Source organism: Dermacentor andersoni, chromosome 1, assembly GCF_023375885.2.
Source record: "Dermacentor andersoni chromosome 1, qqDerAnde1_hic_scaffold, whole genome shotgun sequence".
Lineage (NCBI taxonomy): Eukaryota > Metazoa > Arthropoda > Arachnida > Ixodida > Ixodidae > Dermacentor > Dermacentor andersoni.
The window spans coordinates 341,127,463-341,145,775 of NC_092814.1; the positions used below are offsets into that span (position 1 = coordinate 341,127,463).

Here is an 18,313-nt window from a genome sequence, read left to right on the forward strand (position 1 = left end):
TTTATTGGGAAAATATATGTATGGTATTGGTTTAGATGGACAGCATCCTGTATTTGTTGTCATGGGTACTGATGTACCTATGGAGCTGAAGCATTCTTTTACTCAGTTCTGTGCTTTGCAAGTAGCTGCTTGTATTGGCTTGATTCCCAGTGTAATAGCTTTAAGAATGAATGCTTTCATGCCAGTCTCGTCACTGTCTTCGTCGTCATGTTATCGTCATCAGCATGCCACTGCCATTGTCACTGTTGTCATTGAGGTGTCATCATAGTCACTGTCACCATTGTCGTCATGCATGTGCCAGTGCCTCACTGTCATCTTCGGGCTGTCATCTTGTCATTGTTGTTGCATGCACAACTCCTTATGTCATGTGGGCCTAGAAGTGGCAGTCAGGCTAGCTGGTAATGACAAAATATTAAGAGAATGGCAGTGCAAGACAAGACGACGAAAAGGTAGGAAACATGATTGTTTAAATTCCTTCCTTGTTCACATCTTGTCTTGTGCTACCGAACTCGTAATGTGTACCTGTTTTGCCATCTGGTAACACTTTGCAGAACCCCGAACAATACTAGACAGCCTCCTCTAATATATTAAAGCAAAGGTATGTATATGGCTAGTCGATTTGACCATCTCTTGCCTGTACGCCGAAAACCCCTCCTGTGCGGTTCCATGCGCATAGAAAGGTATGCAGTTGGCTGCACCAGTAGTGACATTGTTGCTATCTGTTGCAGCCAAATGCGCGCGCAGCAGTTTCTCTCCGGCTCCGAATGGGGTAGGCCACGCATCATATGTATTCCTGAGGAGCAGGCAGCTTTCGATCAGCAACACCGTGAGCAGAATTAAGAACGAGTTCATCTACGCCCTGCCAATGCTTCAGCCCAGGCACAAGAACAGGCTCATACAGCCGAGTGCAAGTAGCAACTGTGTACTGAGGATCTGGCAGCCTACCAAGCCATTGGAGGGCTTAACCCAGTGATAAACACCGGGGCCGCACGTTTGAACTTCGCTGGTTAACCATCTGTACAGAACGCTTGGGGGGCGATTTTTTCTTTTTCCATATCATTGATTCCTAAGGTACGTGGAATTGGAATAATGTTTTTATTTTGGGGTCAGTGAGTCTTTGTAATGTGGTGGCACCTGGAATAAGATGACCCCACTACTTTCTTGTTTCGCCATCAGGTATCACTGCAAGCTTGAAAGAAGTACCCTATTGGAGCAGAATTTTGATTAAGTACCTTGCGTATAGGGCTCACTGCTCTCTCCACTGCATGCGTGACCCTGCCTCCATCTCGTATAGTGTGCACACGGAATTTATTTATTTATGAATACTGTTGGCTCTGTTACAGGGCTTTTACAGGAGTGGATAACAATTACGCATGCGTACTAAGATGACAGCAACACCAAGAATCGTATTAACTCAAAATGGTTTCTCGATCTTGTCTAGCTGGCTAACAATGCATGTGTCAGAAAAAAAAAGGCAGCAAAACAAAGGAATCAGTACTAAGAGCACTTATACAACAAAAACCGTGAAAAATAATGACAGCAGCAGCAAATTACAAAAACCAAGAAAAACAATGACCGCTGCACCAGGAAATACTTCGTAATGTCATTTCGTATCTAGTTGTCAAATACAAGAACATCACTAATGTTGTATGTGTGTAAATTTGTCGACTGATGTGGTTGGTTTGCAGCAACATTTGAGAGTGAATTCCACTCATTGCTGAGCTCACTAAGCTCTACGGAAAAAACTAAATTTGCATTGTCTTGCGTGACTGAACTAAAGAAGCCTGCACTGTCTTGATATGAGACTTGGTTTTTCCCTTCCCCTTGCGCAGACCCTACTTCACTCAACTCACAGCAGCTTGTGCATCTTGGACGGGTCGTCAGTCACACGGCAGCTTTAACCACCGAGCACGCCGAACCAGCAGCCGAGTTTTGCTACAAGGTTGCTTTGGTAACCACCTCGCTTACCTTTTGTGGCAGCAATCTGGGCTCTGTCGTGAGCCTAAATGGGGGATAAAGAACAGTGCTAACACCGAAAAGGACAAAGAAATAAGGCAGTTGCTTTTCAAGTATGAATGTAGATCAATTTTACCAAGTCTATCTATTATTAAATGAGGGAATGGGGAAAGCCCTCAATTGCCCTTTTTGCTAGGCATGAAAGGGTTTTTGATGTTATCGGTAAGCACAATCCACAGTAGCTTTCATTGCATAATTACGCCAAACACTAGGAACTACAAGAAGAGAAAAACTTCAACAGTGCTCTGCCTATGTTTTTCCATTTTATTATTTTTCAGTTTCTGTGTTCTATGTAATTCTGCACTAAAGCTAATATGGATTAACGTAATTAACATAAAATTAGCATGCACCCTTGCACAATGTAGGCACTTTGCACAGCTGTACGGGTTATCAGCACCCACATCACGGAATCTAGTGCTCACTCAATCAGTGGCGTCAAAATCACAGCCCCTGCAAGAGAGCCAATCTCCAAGGCCATGCATCTATGTTCTGTAAGGGCCAGAGAATGAATGTTACTTAATCGAAGCAATTGCAGAAGACCGAGACATGTCATGGCTGCTATAATTCTAACACCATTTCTTAAATATCCGAAGCCAGAAGCACTTCACAGCATGTCCTTGGAGGCCACTACAGGAAACTACAAATTATCTGGATGGATGCGTGCAGGCTTTTCAAATTATCCAGTATAACTCGCATAGTAAATTATGGGGCTGCACAACTTCCATGAATTAACTGAATTTTCAAATAAACCAAGGTTGAATTATTGAGGTTTTACTGTATAAGGAATTGTTGAAGCCTGTTTGATTTTAAGGCTTGGGTCAGAGTGCATCAGCAGCCCTTCTGTGTTTTTGAGCGATAAAGAGGTTGAATTTCTTGCTAGGTGATGTGAGCATGCTGGTCAAATGCTGTCTCTTAAAACTCGTTTATAGGAATGAAATGCTGTTCTCTCCAAATGCTTTGAAGAGACACTAAAGAGAGAGAAAGCAATTTGAGCTGTTTTAGTGAATTGCCTTTCTGCAATACTGAGAGTGACACTTCACTGCAAGGAGGGGCTTGCCATGCCAGAAAAGATGCAAGAACCAGGACAGGTAGCATCGCCACCTTGAAGTTCCCACAACAGTTTGTCGTGACGTCACGTCACAAATTTTTACATCGGCTGCTCGGGCTTAGCCGATTTTTTTATCGGTGGAGATGGGATTGCACCGAACTGTAAAGGATTGAAAGACTGAACGTAGCAAGTCTCGAGAACCTTTACTGAGTCGTCATGACCCAAATATGATGAGGAACTTCGAAATCCATGATATCGCAATGACACATTGACGCTGGAATTTCAATTTAACATTCGAAAAAGTGAAACATTGCCTTTCATTTTATTGTCTAATAATCAGCCTCCCTGTGCAGTATTAACAAAGCTACAGAGCTTCGAAAAAATTCTTTGAGCCTAAGCTGACTTAAGTGTTTCTCTTTAGGGTCCCTTTAAAAGGAGCAATTTACAAAACTGCTATGTCTGTTTTTGGTGAAAAGGTATGAACTTGTAAACAAGCTTTGTCCTTTGTTTTCCTAAACTTACTGATGTTTGGTAATTTTTGTAGAAACAGTAAGGCCATAAATTGCGATTCTGCTTTCTGCAGTTGGTAAAATTCAGCTTTCTCTCTTAAATGTAGCAAATTTTACACAAACTTGGTTCAGCAGATGTCTAATATGTGACAGTTTATTTGTTTCACATGTGTCCCAGCAAAGCACAAATATCCATTGGACGTACTACAACAGAGCAAATAACCAAGATAAGTTTAACGATGTCTGGTTCACATATATAAAATACCCCACTTATACATAAACGAGCAGAAAGGGGGTTATCAGAGGGGCCCGATTTTTGTTAGTCATATCATAAGAAGCCAACAAACACTGACACCAAGGACAACATAGGGGAAATTACTTGTGCTTGATAAATGAAATAAAGAAACGAGAAATTAATGGAAATTAAAGTGGATGAAAAAACAACTTGCTGCAGGTGGGAACCGAACCCACAACCTTCGCATTTCGCATAATTTCCCCTATGGTGTCCTTGGTGTCAGTGTTCGTTGGCTTCTTATGATCCCACTTATACATGGCAGTCAAGGGTCATCCAAAGGACGTCGAATGTCTTTGTGATTTGGGCATCTCTTGCACATCCAAAGTGTACTTGCATTGATTGTACATTGTGACTAGATGCACACACCATGCTGCAGAGATACAATCAAATTGTCTATAATGCCTCACAATGAGATGCTTGAGAGGAAAAATTGTGCTTTTGCCTGTTCCAGCACGGGGCATTGACTTTCTTTTGGAGGGCAGCTCCTAGGCGCCCATTTCTGTGTCAAGCGTCAGCGTTCCCGGCGCAACTGAGCGAACGAGGACAGCGGATGAAAGAGTGAATGGGGAGTGCATCGGGGGCTGAAAAAAGCGGTGAAAGCGAAGATGGCTCGAGAAGGAAAGTGGGGGAGGAGGGTATGGCAGTAGCATCAGAAGAAAAGCGTAGTGCCGCGCAGTCGTAATGTCTGCGGTGACGACTACTGCGAGATGGGGCCAGAGTAGTGCACTGTCGTCTGTTCACTGATGAGTTCTTTGTCCTTCTTCTGTCACTGCTTTTCACCAGCTAGCAAATGTAAACATTATCCCTCGTCGTATTTCATGCTTGCATGTATCGGAAGTTTCTCAACTGTTATCGATACAGTCGAGCCCACTTATAACAATATTCAAGTGCCACGAAAATTCTATTGTTATAACCGATAATTGTTATAGCCAGGTTGCACGAAAAAATCAAAATACGGGGATGGCAGAGCTGATGTGAAAAAACTACAATGGCGGGGAGACCATTGCCCCTCCCCATCCTCCGTCCATTTCCTACATCTGGCTGCTGATTCTGTTTACTCATTTAACTGCTTCCTGGGCGCTCCAATCGCATGTAACAAGCCGCGGCTGTTGGCGTTGAAGAATGGCACTGCTATAACAACTGCAAAGAGGTGTCATGGGTGGCAAGCGATATGCGAGCACCACCAAGTCACTGCTTTGGTGGCCCGAAAGGGGCCTTTTAAAAATTGCGAGAAGGCTGCCGCGGCAGCCTGTCAGCTTGAGAAATCCAGAATAAACGGTGAGGAGAGATCGCCACAAGCATCTCGCCACATACTTCTCACTGGCTTGTACGAGAAAGGCCTATGTCTGTCAGCCTTGCACGCTATATGCGAAGCTTGCCGCCATCCTTCTCCAAGGCATCCAAGTGCTCCACATGGTGCAGCAGAAGGTTCCTTGCGAAATGTACATTTTATTTCTCGTACACAAACACTATCTTTTTCACTAATATATATATATATATATATATATTAGTACACTGTCAAAAATATGTAATGTTTAACTTGCCAACATAGTACATCAGATTGTAATGAAAAAAGAAGCATGAACTTGCAATATCTTCACATCACCACTGATATCAATGCAGCGCACGCCTTGGCACCATGTACAACACAAGTGCAAGGTAATTTTCCACGCACAAGCAGCATGAAGTGTGCTTCATCGGTGTGTCTTTTCGACTTTTGTTTGGTTGACCATGGCCCAACTATGTATATACTAAGCAGACTTCTGCAGTTACATAGTGAAATTTAGAGCTGTGCTTCTGACTGCATTTTGTGGTGTTTGTTCGCCTTGCAGAGTGGTTATAGAAATTTCCTGAGGGAAATGGTTTGGTGGTTTATTTTCAGACATATTTGTATTGCTTGGTTTGTGGAGCTGCTTTTCAAGTATTAGGAATATTTCTCCCTCGCTTTTTTTTTTTTTTTTTTTTTTTTTTTTTTTTTTTGCACGGCAGCATTATGTGTTTAGAGCATTCTGGTGTGACAAGCTGCCTCAGCAAGTTGCCTGTCAAGATGGATGAACATTCCATCTTGGGATTCTGCTTGCATGTGTTTTCTTTTTAGTACATATATTTTTAAAGTTAGCTAGGAAGTACTGGCTTTCTATCTTGAATCTCATTGCACCAGAAGCAGGTGCTGGCATGCAGGCCATACACTTTTGGTCATTAATTAGTACATGGTATTACTACCTCCTACTAAATAGTTTCAATGTGTTTAAATGTAATTCTGGCATTGTGACTGCTACTCATTTTGTGAGTGTTAACACCCTTTTCCCATTACTTTTGTTTTATTGAAGCTGAATTTTCAAGAATTTCTTTTTATAGAAGTTGCCTAGTATTTTTACATCCACGTTTCAACCTGTTTGTATACAGTTAAAACTTGCAATGAATATTTTCATACATGTGCCTGGCTCGGTGCCGATTATTTTTGTAATTAAGCTTTATCAATTGTATAAATAAAAAGTAACGTTGATGTGACATTGCGAGTCTCACTTGTGTGCTTTACCTGGTGCTCACTAAACTCGCTCTTTTCATGTTGCCATTGCTTGATTTGTAATGATTTACAATGATAAAAATATATATCTACGATTTTGTGAGCCCATTTTTCACATTTTGATGAGCGCTAGAACTGCATATAATAAGAAAGATACCTCATGAGTGTTTCAATTTATATTTTGACATTTACATGTTGTTTGCACATTAACAAAATATTTGAAACAAGCTTGCCAGCTACTGCTTACAGCGGTGGTGACTGTGACAATAATGTGCCTCAGCAGATGTACCATCGAGGCAAGATGTGAACAGTGGAGCATGTGGCGAAAGCATAACTAAAGACACAGTGCATGCCATTCGCCAGTCATTGTGCACATGAGTGGGCATGTGGGTCTTGCGCAGAGTGCAGTGCTTTGTCCATTGCAGAGTCCTTTGTCTAGTCGTAATTTGAATAGCACAAAAATGTATTACACTGGAGGAGTAGGAACACTGCTATCTACCTTAACAGTAATCGCAGGTGGGAATGGTACTGCAGTGGTGGGATGAGAATAGAAGCTTCAAACAAACTACAGGTGACGTAATCGGAGTAGGAACAGCAGCCTCGCACTCCACATCGAAACCACGCCCAGTGAACCATTTATGTCCCATAGCTGTCCATAGAACATCATATTTTAGACATTGCACACATCCTATAGATATATATATTTCTCCAAACAACATTACAAATACATACTATGGATAATCTAAGTCCCATCCTGATCACGTTGCTGTCACATTGAAAAGATCTCACTGCAGGACATAAGTGACCTGTAATACATGTTCCTTTTAGGCATGCAGGAGGACCATAGAACATCTAATGGATCTTTCCTGTTCATGCTATAATGAGCTGTATACCTGCAAGTGCCACAGCAGGTGTGCTATCGAATACAAATGAAATGCAAACAGAAGAGTGCATGGCCGAAGCATAACTGAAAACACAGTGTGTGGCGTTGGCTAGCCATCATTATGGACATGCATGCGCATATGGTTTCGACGCAGAATGCGGGGCTGCTTGTCCTAGTGCGATTATGGCCCCTGTATTTTGTGTGAAGGTTGCATTCTCACTCGGCCATTTCAGTGCCATTCCTATCTGCGATTACTGTTAAAGTGGCTAGCACTGTTGTTGCTCCTTTAGTGCAATACATTTTTGGTGCTATTCAAATTATGATTAGACACTGGCAGCGTCGATGGTGGTAGCGAAAGCAATGCACATTAGGAAACCAGGTGCCTGCCAGCTGTATGACGCTGCAGATGGGGCGATGGTGCTAGCCACCGTAACAGTGTACTGCCAGGTGGGAATGGCACTGCCGGGGAGAGATGAGAAAAAAGCAAATTTCGGTCCAAGTACAGGTGGCGTTTATATTATGACGTTCAGTAGGGCGAGCAGCGCTGCACTGTGCACGAGAACCACATGCCCGTGCACGTGCACAATGAGTGTCCAACCACATGCACTGTACCTGTGCTGTACTGTGCTGAGGCCTGCTAATCCCACAGATACCACTATTGTTGGCAAGTAGCTGGTGCCCTTGTTTGAAATGTTTTGTTAATGTGTAAACATGTAAATGTCAAAATATCAATTCCAACACTCGTGAGGTATTCTTATCATCAGCAAAATCCTTAAATGGCTCATGGGTAGAAAAATCCAATGTCTGGCATTATGGCACCAAAATGGGGGGTTAAACCCTCGACCTTTGGTGTTAAATAGGGCAAAGCGAATTAAGGCCCAGTTCATTAAAATGGTTAATTGAGACACTCTAACCCATGACCTTTGGTGGGAGTCGAAAACACTTGGGGATACGGGTGAACTAGCCATGTCTCCAAGTAGGATTCCAATTGACATCGTGAAGGTTGAGAGTGGAACCCTCAACCTTTTGTGGAAGTCGAACACACGACTTTTGGTGTTAATGCAAAGTTAATTAAGACACTCCAGCCCACAACCACACATGGAGATATGGACAAACCGGCCATATCTCCAAGTTGGATTCTAATTAATATGGGGAAGGTCAAATCAAATCAAGCTTTATTTCCTTTTGAGAGAGGAGGAGGCGGGACTAAAAGCCATGAGTACGGCTTGACAGAGGTCCCTGCCCCCTTATTTTTGGCATGACAGCGTACATAGAAGATATACAACTGATTACATTGCACATAGCATAGAACATATATTTGTTTTTGGAATAAAAATAAAATACAAGCATAAATACATGTCGGAATACAGAAAAAAAAATTAAACTTCCCTAGCACAACTAGTATAATATAAATTCAACTACAATATAGTTTATGATATCACATAAATAATAGATGTTATGTCTTATATTTATCATTTAGACATTTTCGATAAGAAAAGTCTGATCTCATTGTTTGAGTAACGGAATGGGTCAAATGATTCTTGATGCAACTTATTTAATAAATTCGGGAGGCTATAGGATAAAGATTCTTTATAATAGTTAGCTCGTGGGGTTGGTACAAACCATAATTCTTTGTTTCTCGTGTGGAGTATACCTTTATTTGCACATAGGTTTGCAAGGTCAGTTATGTGTGTATTGTTGTGCTTGATGGACGTTTTATAACACAGCAATAACCTGTTATCGTATAGTTGATGCACAGGAGAAATATTATATTGTACAAACAACTCTTTAGTGGGCTCATTATAAGGTAAATTTGCAATACATATTATAGCTTTCTTTTGTAGTAGATGTATTTTAACCTTGTTAGTAATACCTGTTGTACCCCATACAAGATGACAATACTGAAGCAAGGAAAGCACCAATGAACTGCAGAGTAAAATTTTAATCTTTACAGGGAGTATATTTCTTAGTCTAGTAATTATACCAACTGCTGAAGAAACTTTAGAACAGAGGTAGTCTACGTATTTGTTCCAAGTTAAATCCCTTGAGAAGAAAACACCCATGATTTTAATAATATCAACAACTTCTGTTTTATCATTACCCCTGCTTATATTATGTAATCTGGGGATAGTTTTGCCCTTAGGTGCGTGTAGGACAACTTTTGTTTTACTAGAGTTTAAGGATATTGGGCATCTGCCCAATTTTTTTATTTTTGCAAGTGCACAGGTGGTTTTGCGTTCAATATCAGCCGTCGACATACCCGTAATAAAAACAGACGTGTCATCGCCATAATAAATAAATTGGGCATCCTCGTAGCAGAATACAGTGTCATGTACATAAACTGTGAAAAGGAGCAGCCCCAAAATGCTGCCTTGAGTTAGTACTCCAGCAAGTATTGACTGTAAGGATGATCTGTTATTGCTTACATCAATATATTCAGTTCTTTGGGCAAGGTACGATTTCAGTAGATTGTTTGCTATTCCACGTATTCCATATTGTTTAAGCTTAGAAAGGAGAATAGAATGACTTATCGTGTCGAAAGCCTTCGAGAAGTCTATATATATACCTAAAACATACAGTCGGGTACTGAAGGCCTGTACAATTATTTCTTTCTGAGCCAAAAGTGCGGTTTCAGTAGACCTGTGTTTCCTGAAACTGTGTTGGAAGTCATGCAGCAATTTGTGGCCAGTAAGATACGGGGAGATTCTAATATACATGATTTTTCCCATACCTTTAGATAATACAGACAAAATCGAGATTGGATGGTAGTTGTTAATAACTTCCCTATTGCCACCTTTAAGCACTGGTATAACTCTGGTCGAGAGTCGAACCCACTACCTTTGGTGGTAATCAAGGTGTAGTTAAGATAGTGTTAAAACATTCGAACCCACGACATTGGTTGTTAGTTTTTAGGGCAAATTAAGGCACCTTTATTTAGGGTAGAGTTAATTATGGCACTGGAACCTTCAACCTCTGGTGGGAGACGAACCCATGATCTTTGGTATTAATTAGGGTAAGTTAATTAAGGTACTGCTAATCAAGGTATCATTAATTATGGCACTTGAACCTTCAACATTTGGTGGAGGTCGAACCCACGAACGCTTGTGTTAATTAGGACAAAGTTAATTAAGGCACCCCAACCCACCACCTTTGGTGGGAGAAAACAATAGAAAATGCATTCGAATGAGAATGACAGGAAATTTAATGTCTTGAGTGCCTAGGCTGTTGCCTTCGTCCTCTTTTAGCGTATGCTAAAGTGACTGTCAACTTTTATATATAGTCTTAGCGCTCGCCAAAATGTGAAAACTGGGCTCACAACATCATAGATCTGTATTTTGATCATTATGAATTATTACAAATCCTGCAATAGCTACAAGAAAAAGGCAAGTTCAGTAAGCACTACGTAAATCACACAAGTGAGTCTCACAATCTCATATCAACGTTACTTTCTATTTATACAATTGATCAAGCTTTATTGCAAAAATGATTGGCACCCAGGCAGGCACATGTATGAAAATATTCATTGCAAGTTCTAGCTGTATATAACAGGTTAAACATGGGAAAAAACAAAGAACTTCAACAAAAAAAATTCTTGAAAATTCAACTTCAACAAAACAAAAGTAATAGGAAAAGGGGGTTAACACTCACAAAATGAGTAACAGTCACAATGCCACAATTACATTTAATACACATTGAAACTATTTAGTAGGAGGTAGTAATACAATGTACTAATGAATGACCAAAAGGGTATGGCCTGCATTCCAGCACCTGGTTCTGGGGCCACGAAATTCTCTCGAATCTGTTGAATTCTCTTGAATAAAAAGACAGTACTTTCCAGCTATTTTTAAAACTACATACTAAAAGAAAATCCACACAAGCAGAATCCCGAGATGGCATGCTCATCTTGATAGGCAACTTGCTCAGGCAGCTTCTCGCACCACGAAAGTGCCAAAAACATGATGCTGCCAGAGACTTAGACATAAGCATTGCAAATGAGAACTATCTCTGAACTATCTCTGAACTAAGTGATACAAACATGTCTGAAAATGAACTACCAAAACGTTGCCCTCAGGACATTTCTATAAGCGCTCCGCAAGGCAAACAAACGGACTACAAATAGCAGTCAGAAGCACAGCTCTAAATTTTGAGTACGCAACTGTACAGTTCTGCCTAGCATATGCGTACCTGGGCCATGGTTAACTGAAGAAAAGTCGTAAAGACACACCAATGAAGGACACTTCATGCTGCTTGAGTGCACTAAATTACCCTGCACTCGTGTCTGCGTGCTGATTTGATATCCGTGGCTATGTGAAGTGAAAGGTATTGCGAGTTCAAGTTCGTTTTTCTTGATAATCTGTCCAAATATATAAGAAAGTTAATGATTCCATATTTTTAACACCGTACAATAGGTATAACTGAAAAAGAAAGTGTTTATATATGAAAAAAAAAGTGACGTGACCTAAACCAAAAGTTTTGGCTTTTCATGCGTGGTATCCAGCAGTGCATGCAGAGTTCATGCAAAACATGCAAAATTGCTACTCATAACCATGTTACAAAAAATAAACACAGGGATAAATAACTGAAACTCTGGACTTCAATACTTTAGCTTGAATCTTTCCAAAATGAAGAGGAGGATATTACGCCATTCAGGAACACCTTCTCCCTCTTGTAGGGTCTCCAACATGCACATGATGAGGAAAAACAAAGTAAATGCCCCGCCACAGTGCTGGAACAGACAACAGCATGATTTTTCCTCTCCCAGCATATTATTGTTAGGCATTAGAGACAATTTGCCTGTATCTCTGTAGCATGGTGTGTGCATCTAGACACAACACACTGTGTACTATCAATGCATGGAAGCTTTGGATGTGCAAGAGATGTCGAAATCACAAAGACATTCGACTTCCTTTGGATGACCCTTGGCTGCCATGTACTAGTGGAACATATTATAAATGTGAACCAGACGTTGTTAAACGTCTTGGATATTTGGTCTTTTGTGGTACTTCCAATGGATATTTGTGGTATGCTGGGCATGCACGTGCATGTGTATGTACATTGATGCTGTCAGATGCCGCACACTGTGCTTTCAGTTGTGCCTCAGCCACACGCTCTGCCGCTGCCATTTTATTTGTATTCGATAGTGCATCCGCTGTGGCAGTTGCAGGTATGCAACTCATCAGTGTGAACAAGAAAGATCCATCATATGTTCTATGGACCTCCTGCATCCCTAAAATGAACATCTGTAAGAGCTCACTTATGTCGAGCTGCGATATCCTTTCAACGTTACAGCAGCATGATCCGAATGGGACTTAAAGTGTCCATGGTACGTAATTCTAATGTTGTTTGGAGAAATATAAATATCTGCAGGATGTGTGCGATGTCTAAAATATGATGTTCTATGGACATCTATGGGACGTAAATGCTTATCTGGGGTAGTATTTGAATAGGGAAATTTGAGTTGGCCCTGTGGTGATACTTTCTCTTAAATACCCAATTTAACATCCTATCAAATGGTTCGTGTTGCGAGATATTATTCGAGCCTATTGACAATGGCTACTGAGTGGCCATGGCAAAGAGTTGCTGAGGTTCAGGTCACATGGGCTTGATTTCTATGGTAGGTGTGTTCTAAAGACATGAATGCAAAACACCAACTAGTACGACTCATTCTTTATTGGGCCCTCCCCTAAAGCAGCCAGTGCATTGCTTTTGGATGTTAAACCCCAACAATCAATCAATCTGTATTTAGAACCAGTCCATGCTAGTAGGCATGTTTCCTGCTTTGTTTCTTTACTAGGGAAACCTCTGAGCAGCTGGGCCAGAAACATACAATTGTTTTGTGCTGTGCTTTATGGCATGTCTTGCTAATAGAGCAACCTGCTGGATACTCCAGTAATGCTGGCCCACCGGTAACCATCTGTAAAGATCACCAGCTAGGCTTCGACTGCATCACTCTAATACTGTATCTCCGAGTATAATCGTACCAGTAACTGAGCATTCTCAATAAAATGTTTCTGTAGCATTCAGCATTGTTTATTACACTTAGTTGCTACATATCTTTTATTTGGGTGATTTCCTGCAAAACATGTGCAGTAAAAAATCGGCAAATGTGGCATGAAATAAGTGCATGCAGTCTTGCATGATGTAGGTGCCACATTCTTGTCCTACAGAAGCAGATTACTTAAAAGTACTTCTTGCGTGCATTTTCTCAAAATTGCGTACAAATGTAACAGCATCAGTAGCCTATGCAAGGCGTGCAGGCCTCTGTGCTAAAATACAGTAAAAGGACTGACAGCCTGGCTAGTTGGTCTGTCGTGCATTTGCCCTCATTTTTTTTTTCCCCTGTGTGTCTTCAAATTTTTTTTGCACTAATAGCGATAACTTTACTCGTGAGAAAAAATTTATCTGCTTTTGATATCTCCATCATAAGGCGACTGACAGCGCGTTCCTGGAGGGCCTGCTGAGCGGATGCCGCGAGTTGTACGCAAAGCGAGAGGAGCTGATGGCCCCACTCGAGCCATCGACGGACGTGGCAGTCCGCTGGATGCCGTACGTCTCCTTTTTGGCCCAGCTTTTGGTGGCGTTCGTGTCATCGGATGGCGACGGTGCCACTGCGGCCCGTGACACTGTCGAGACCAGAGATGGCAAGAGGTCGAACGTCATCTCGAAAAATACTGTGCGATCCCTGGCCATTCTGCTGGACTGCTGCTTCCGTGCCATTCTGCGCCCACCATCCCTGAGCAGCTTTGACCAGGCAAGAAATTGTTCGCCCCTATTGTTCGCTAGTTAAAGGGATACTAAATAAAATATTAAGTCCCACTGGATTGAAAGAGTAGGCTTTCATAATAACAGATTTCTCATTGGTAGTGAGAACAGTTTTTAATGGCAAAAATGAAACATTGGAGTTGCGCCACCTGTTATGGACCATGGTCACGTAGTGGTGACTGAAGAAACGCAGCAGCAAAACTCTGAAAAACAACTAACTTTTTATTGAGCGAACCTGTGCCTACAAAAGCAAGTTACACTCAAAGCACAACGATAACGGCGAACAGACAAGTACACATGTCACTGTGGTAGCTCTCATGCAATGTCAGCACTGGCAGATTCAGAGAGAGCAGCATAGAGGGAGCTCACGTGGAAATTACGTCAATTGGTTATGGCACAGGGCAGTTCAAATTGAGAAGCAGCAGCAGGACCTTTGTCTGCAATTTTCTACGCATTAAGGTTACATATTTGCTTAAACAAAATGAAAATAGGATTTTAGACAAACAAGCTATCGATCTAGCTTGACCTAATATTTTACTTTAGTGTCCCCTTGGAAGAAACTGAACACTTCTACTTTAGGAATTCAAGAATGCGAAGCAGGCACCGACAATTAATGCATAGGACTGGAAGGGTGTCATCTGGTCAGTACAACGTATGAAAGCACAGTGTATCAAACCACAATGTATACAAAGCACAGCGTATCATTCTTGATATGCCGAGTTCGTTACCTGAAAATTCTGATTTGGGCACGAGAAGCTTAATGCAAAGCCCATAGTAGCATTTTTTATATGTTGGAGTGAACTTTCAGTTGAGAATAATTCAAAAACCAATTACTAATTAAATAATTACTTATTAGAACAATTATTTATAGCACAAATAATAATTATAATTTTTTGGTACAAATGTGGAATTGCCTTTGGGCTTTGCGGTGTTACAGGGAAGACAGAAACACTAAATCACTTTATGCTGACCGGCATTCTTTCAACATTGTCTTTTCGTTATTTCGAGGTGAGAGGTTCATTTACAGAAGCAAAACTGAAGGACAAACCTTGTATTGTTTGAATTTCGTTCTAGGACCCCTGCACCGGTATGCCAGTTCGACATCGGGGATTACTGAAGTGCTTTCTTGTATTTGGGCTGTTCTGGTGTGCATTGAAAATTTACAGACCTTGCCAATTTCACTCTCTTCATTAGGACTTGTTGGTCCATTTGGTGCAGGTTTGTCTTAGTAGAAATGGCGCAGAAGAAGGCAACTCATAAGATTAGATGATAGGGCACGGCACCTGCCCTGGCGTCTTCTTTCGTACCATTTCTTTTTAGTTTTTTGTTGCTTTAGAGTGCAGCATAGCCCGTCTTTATCAGTGAATAAACTAAACCCAAGCAGATGCCGTCAATATTGCTGATGTGGGGGCGAGCAAGTGCGAGAACTTCCATCTGGCGTTGTCACCCGTGTTTCATTCTTGTCTTTTCTGGCTTGTATCAGCTTCCTCTCAGGTTAACAAATACTTTTTTGGTATTGTAGAAGCATAATTTACTGATTTAGGTCAACTTAATTTTGCCAGTGCAGCTCACCCTGTTTTTCTCTTGAGTGTTCTTTTAGTGACCAGGCACAGTAGCACAGACAGATCTCATTCAATATGGTATTGCATACCTGCCTATTCTCTGAAATTGTTTGTAAAGATAACAAATTTTTGGCTAGTTCTACGATTGTACAAATGTTCCGTCAAGTTCTATAAAAAATATTTTGTTTGCAAAAATGTATTAATTGTGTTGAAGGATAGGGCAAGCATAATTGAAGAAAGTAAATGCACACGAGAAGCTGCAATCAGGGATGGAGGTGCCACGCCAAAACACTAATTTCGAATGAAGTTGCCAAATTTAGCAGGATGTGCATGTCCATTGGCAACCACACAGCCATAGACATGCGTTGGCTAGTGCTTATCCCTGCAATCCAAGCCTAAGCAATGTGTTTCAGTGTTGCGCCTTCGGAATGTGGGTGTCCTTGATGGCCTAATTGTAACTAGGCCATAAGAAAATTATAACCGTTTTACCCTACACTATGCATTACGAATGTTTAGTAAGAGTGTTGCGCGTTTGCGCATATGCGGACCAGCTAAAGAAGAGTTGAACTGGCCCTCATTTATTGTGGCATTCAGGAAGTAAAGCCACACTGAATGAATATGGTCAAACAGTCTGCTCAGGGTGTATGTCATCAGTTTCGTTACAAATTTTGGCACTCAGTTTTGCAACCTATGGGTACGTCTGCATCATTTAATGGGTGAACGCTGTGCATGTGACATTCTAGATCTCTCTTGCTTGTGCACCACGTCCGGTTACCGGGATAATAGTGCACGACACCAACAAATGACCTGCTCGATTTCATGAAGCTTCTTGGTCACAAATATCCAATGGCAACCGCAATCGTCATTCAAATTTTCACTCAGGCTGTACTATGTTCTGCCCGGCCACACCACATAAGATCAGGCTCTTGCCACCGCAAAGAGCAAGCCAAGGATGTAAAGTTTCATAATTAATCAACCTTAGTTGAAATTGTGGTCATAATTACATGCTCGGCAAAACCGCAAAGCTCCGAATTTGTGTTTGCGACAACAAGGTCCACGATGCAATTTGCGTAGATCTAGTCAAAAAAATTTTATAGACTTTTCTTTGGCAAGCAAAATGTCATTTGCCGTTGTACACTGCGTTTATGGAGCCTGTGGCGCTGCAGTGACCATAGGGTGGTAAGAACTCGAATTAGCCTAAACTTGAGGAGGGAACGGAAGAAACTGGTACATAAGAAGTTGATCAATGAGCTAGCGGTAAGAGGGAAAATAGAGGAATTCCGGATCAAGCTTCAGAACAGGTATTAGGCTTTAACTCAGGAAGAGGATCTTAGTGTTGAAGATATGAATGACAATCTTATGGGTATCATTAAGGAGCGTACAATAGAAGGTGGTGGTAACTCCGTTAGACAGGATACCAGTAAGCTATTGCAGGAGACGAAAGATATGATCAAGAAACGTCAATGTATGAAAGCCCCTAACCCTACAGCTAGAATAGAACTGGCAGAACTTTCTAAGTTAATCAACAAGCGTAAGACAGCTGACATAAGGAACTAATATGGATGGAATTGAACATGCTCTCAGGAACGGAGGAAGCCTAAAAGCAGTGAAGGAGAAACTAGGAATAGGCAAGAATCAGATGCATGTGTTAAGAGACAAAGCCAGCAATATCATTACTAATATGGATGAGATAGTTCAAGTGGCTGAGGAGTTCTATTGAGATTTATACAGTACCAGTAGTACCCACGACGATAATGTCAGAGAGAATAGTCTAGAGGAATTTGAAATCCCACAAGTAACTCCGGAAGAAGTAAAGAAAGCCTTGGGAGCAATGCAAAGGGGGAGGCAGCTGGGGAGGATCAGGTAACAGCAGATTTGTTGAAGGATAGTGGGCAGATTGTTCTAGAAAAACTGGCCACCCTGTATACGCAATACCTCATGACTTCGAGCGTACCGGAATCTTGGAAGAACGCTAACATAATCCTATTCAATAAGAAAGGGGACGCCAAAGACTTTAAAAATTATAGACCGATCAGCTTACTGTCCGTTACCTAGAAAGTATTTACTAAGGTAATCGCAAATAGAATCAGGAACACCTTAGACTTCTGTCAACCAAAGGGCCAGGCAGGATTCCGTAAAGGCTACTCAACAACAGACCACATTCACACTGTCAATCAGGTGATAGAGAAATGTGCGGAATATAGCCAACCCTTATACGTAGCTTTCATTGATTACGAGAAAGTGTTTGATTCAGTCGAAACCTCAGCAGTCATGGAGGCATTACGGAATCAGGGTGTAGATAGCCATATGTAAAAATATTGGAAGATATCTATAGCGGCTCCACAGCCACCGTAGTCCTCCACAAAGAAAGCAACAAAATCCCAATAAAGAAAGGCGTCAGACAGGGAGATACAATTTCTCCAATGCTATTCACAACATGTTTACAGGAGGTATTCAGAGACCTGGATTGGGAAGAATTGGGGATAAGAGTTAATAGAGAATACCTCAGTAACTTGCAATTCGCTGATGATATTGCCTTGCTTAGTAACTCGGGGGACCAATCACAATGCATGCTCACTGACCTGGAGAGGCAAAGCAGAAGGGTGGGTCTAAAAATTAATCTGCGGAAAACTAAAGTAATGTTTAACAGTCTCGGAAGGGAACAGCAGTTTACGATAGGTAGCGAGGCACTGGAAGTGGTAAGAGAATAC

At 41.4% G+C, this 18,313-nt stretch overlaps 1 protein-coding gene across 5 annotated transcripts in view; it reads left to right on the plus strand.

The window, feature by feature from the left end:
• The window catches only part of LOC126516536 (uncharacterized), a 160,073-nt gene that overhangs the window by 124,371 nt on the left and 17,389 nt on the right, over positions 1-18,313 (plus strand). For all 5 annotated transcript variants that reach the window (XM_055063945.2, XM_050166661.3, XM_055063947.2 and 2 more), the window contains 2 exons: positions 1,833-1,951; positions 13,706-14,029. In XM_055063945.2, coding sequence (XP_054919920.1) covers positions 1,833-1,951; positions 13,706-14,029 — 443 coding nt within the window. The remainder of the gene's footprint in view (positions 1-1,832; positions 1,952-13,705; positions 14,030-18,313) is intronic.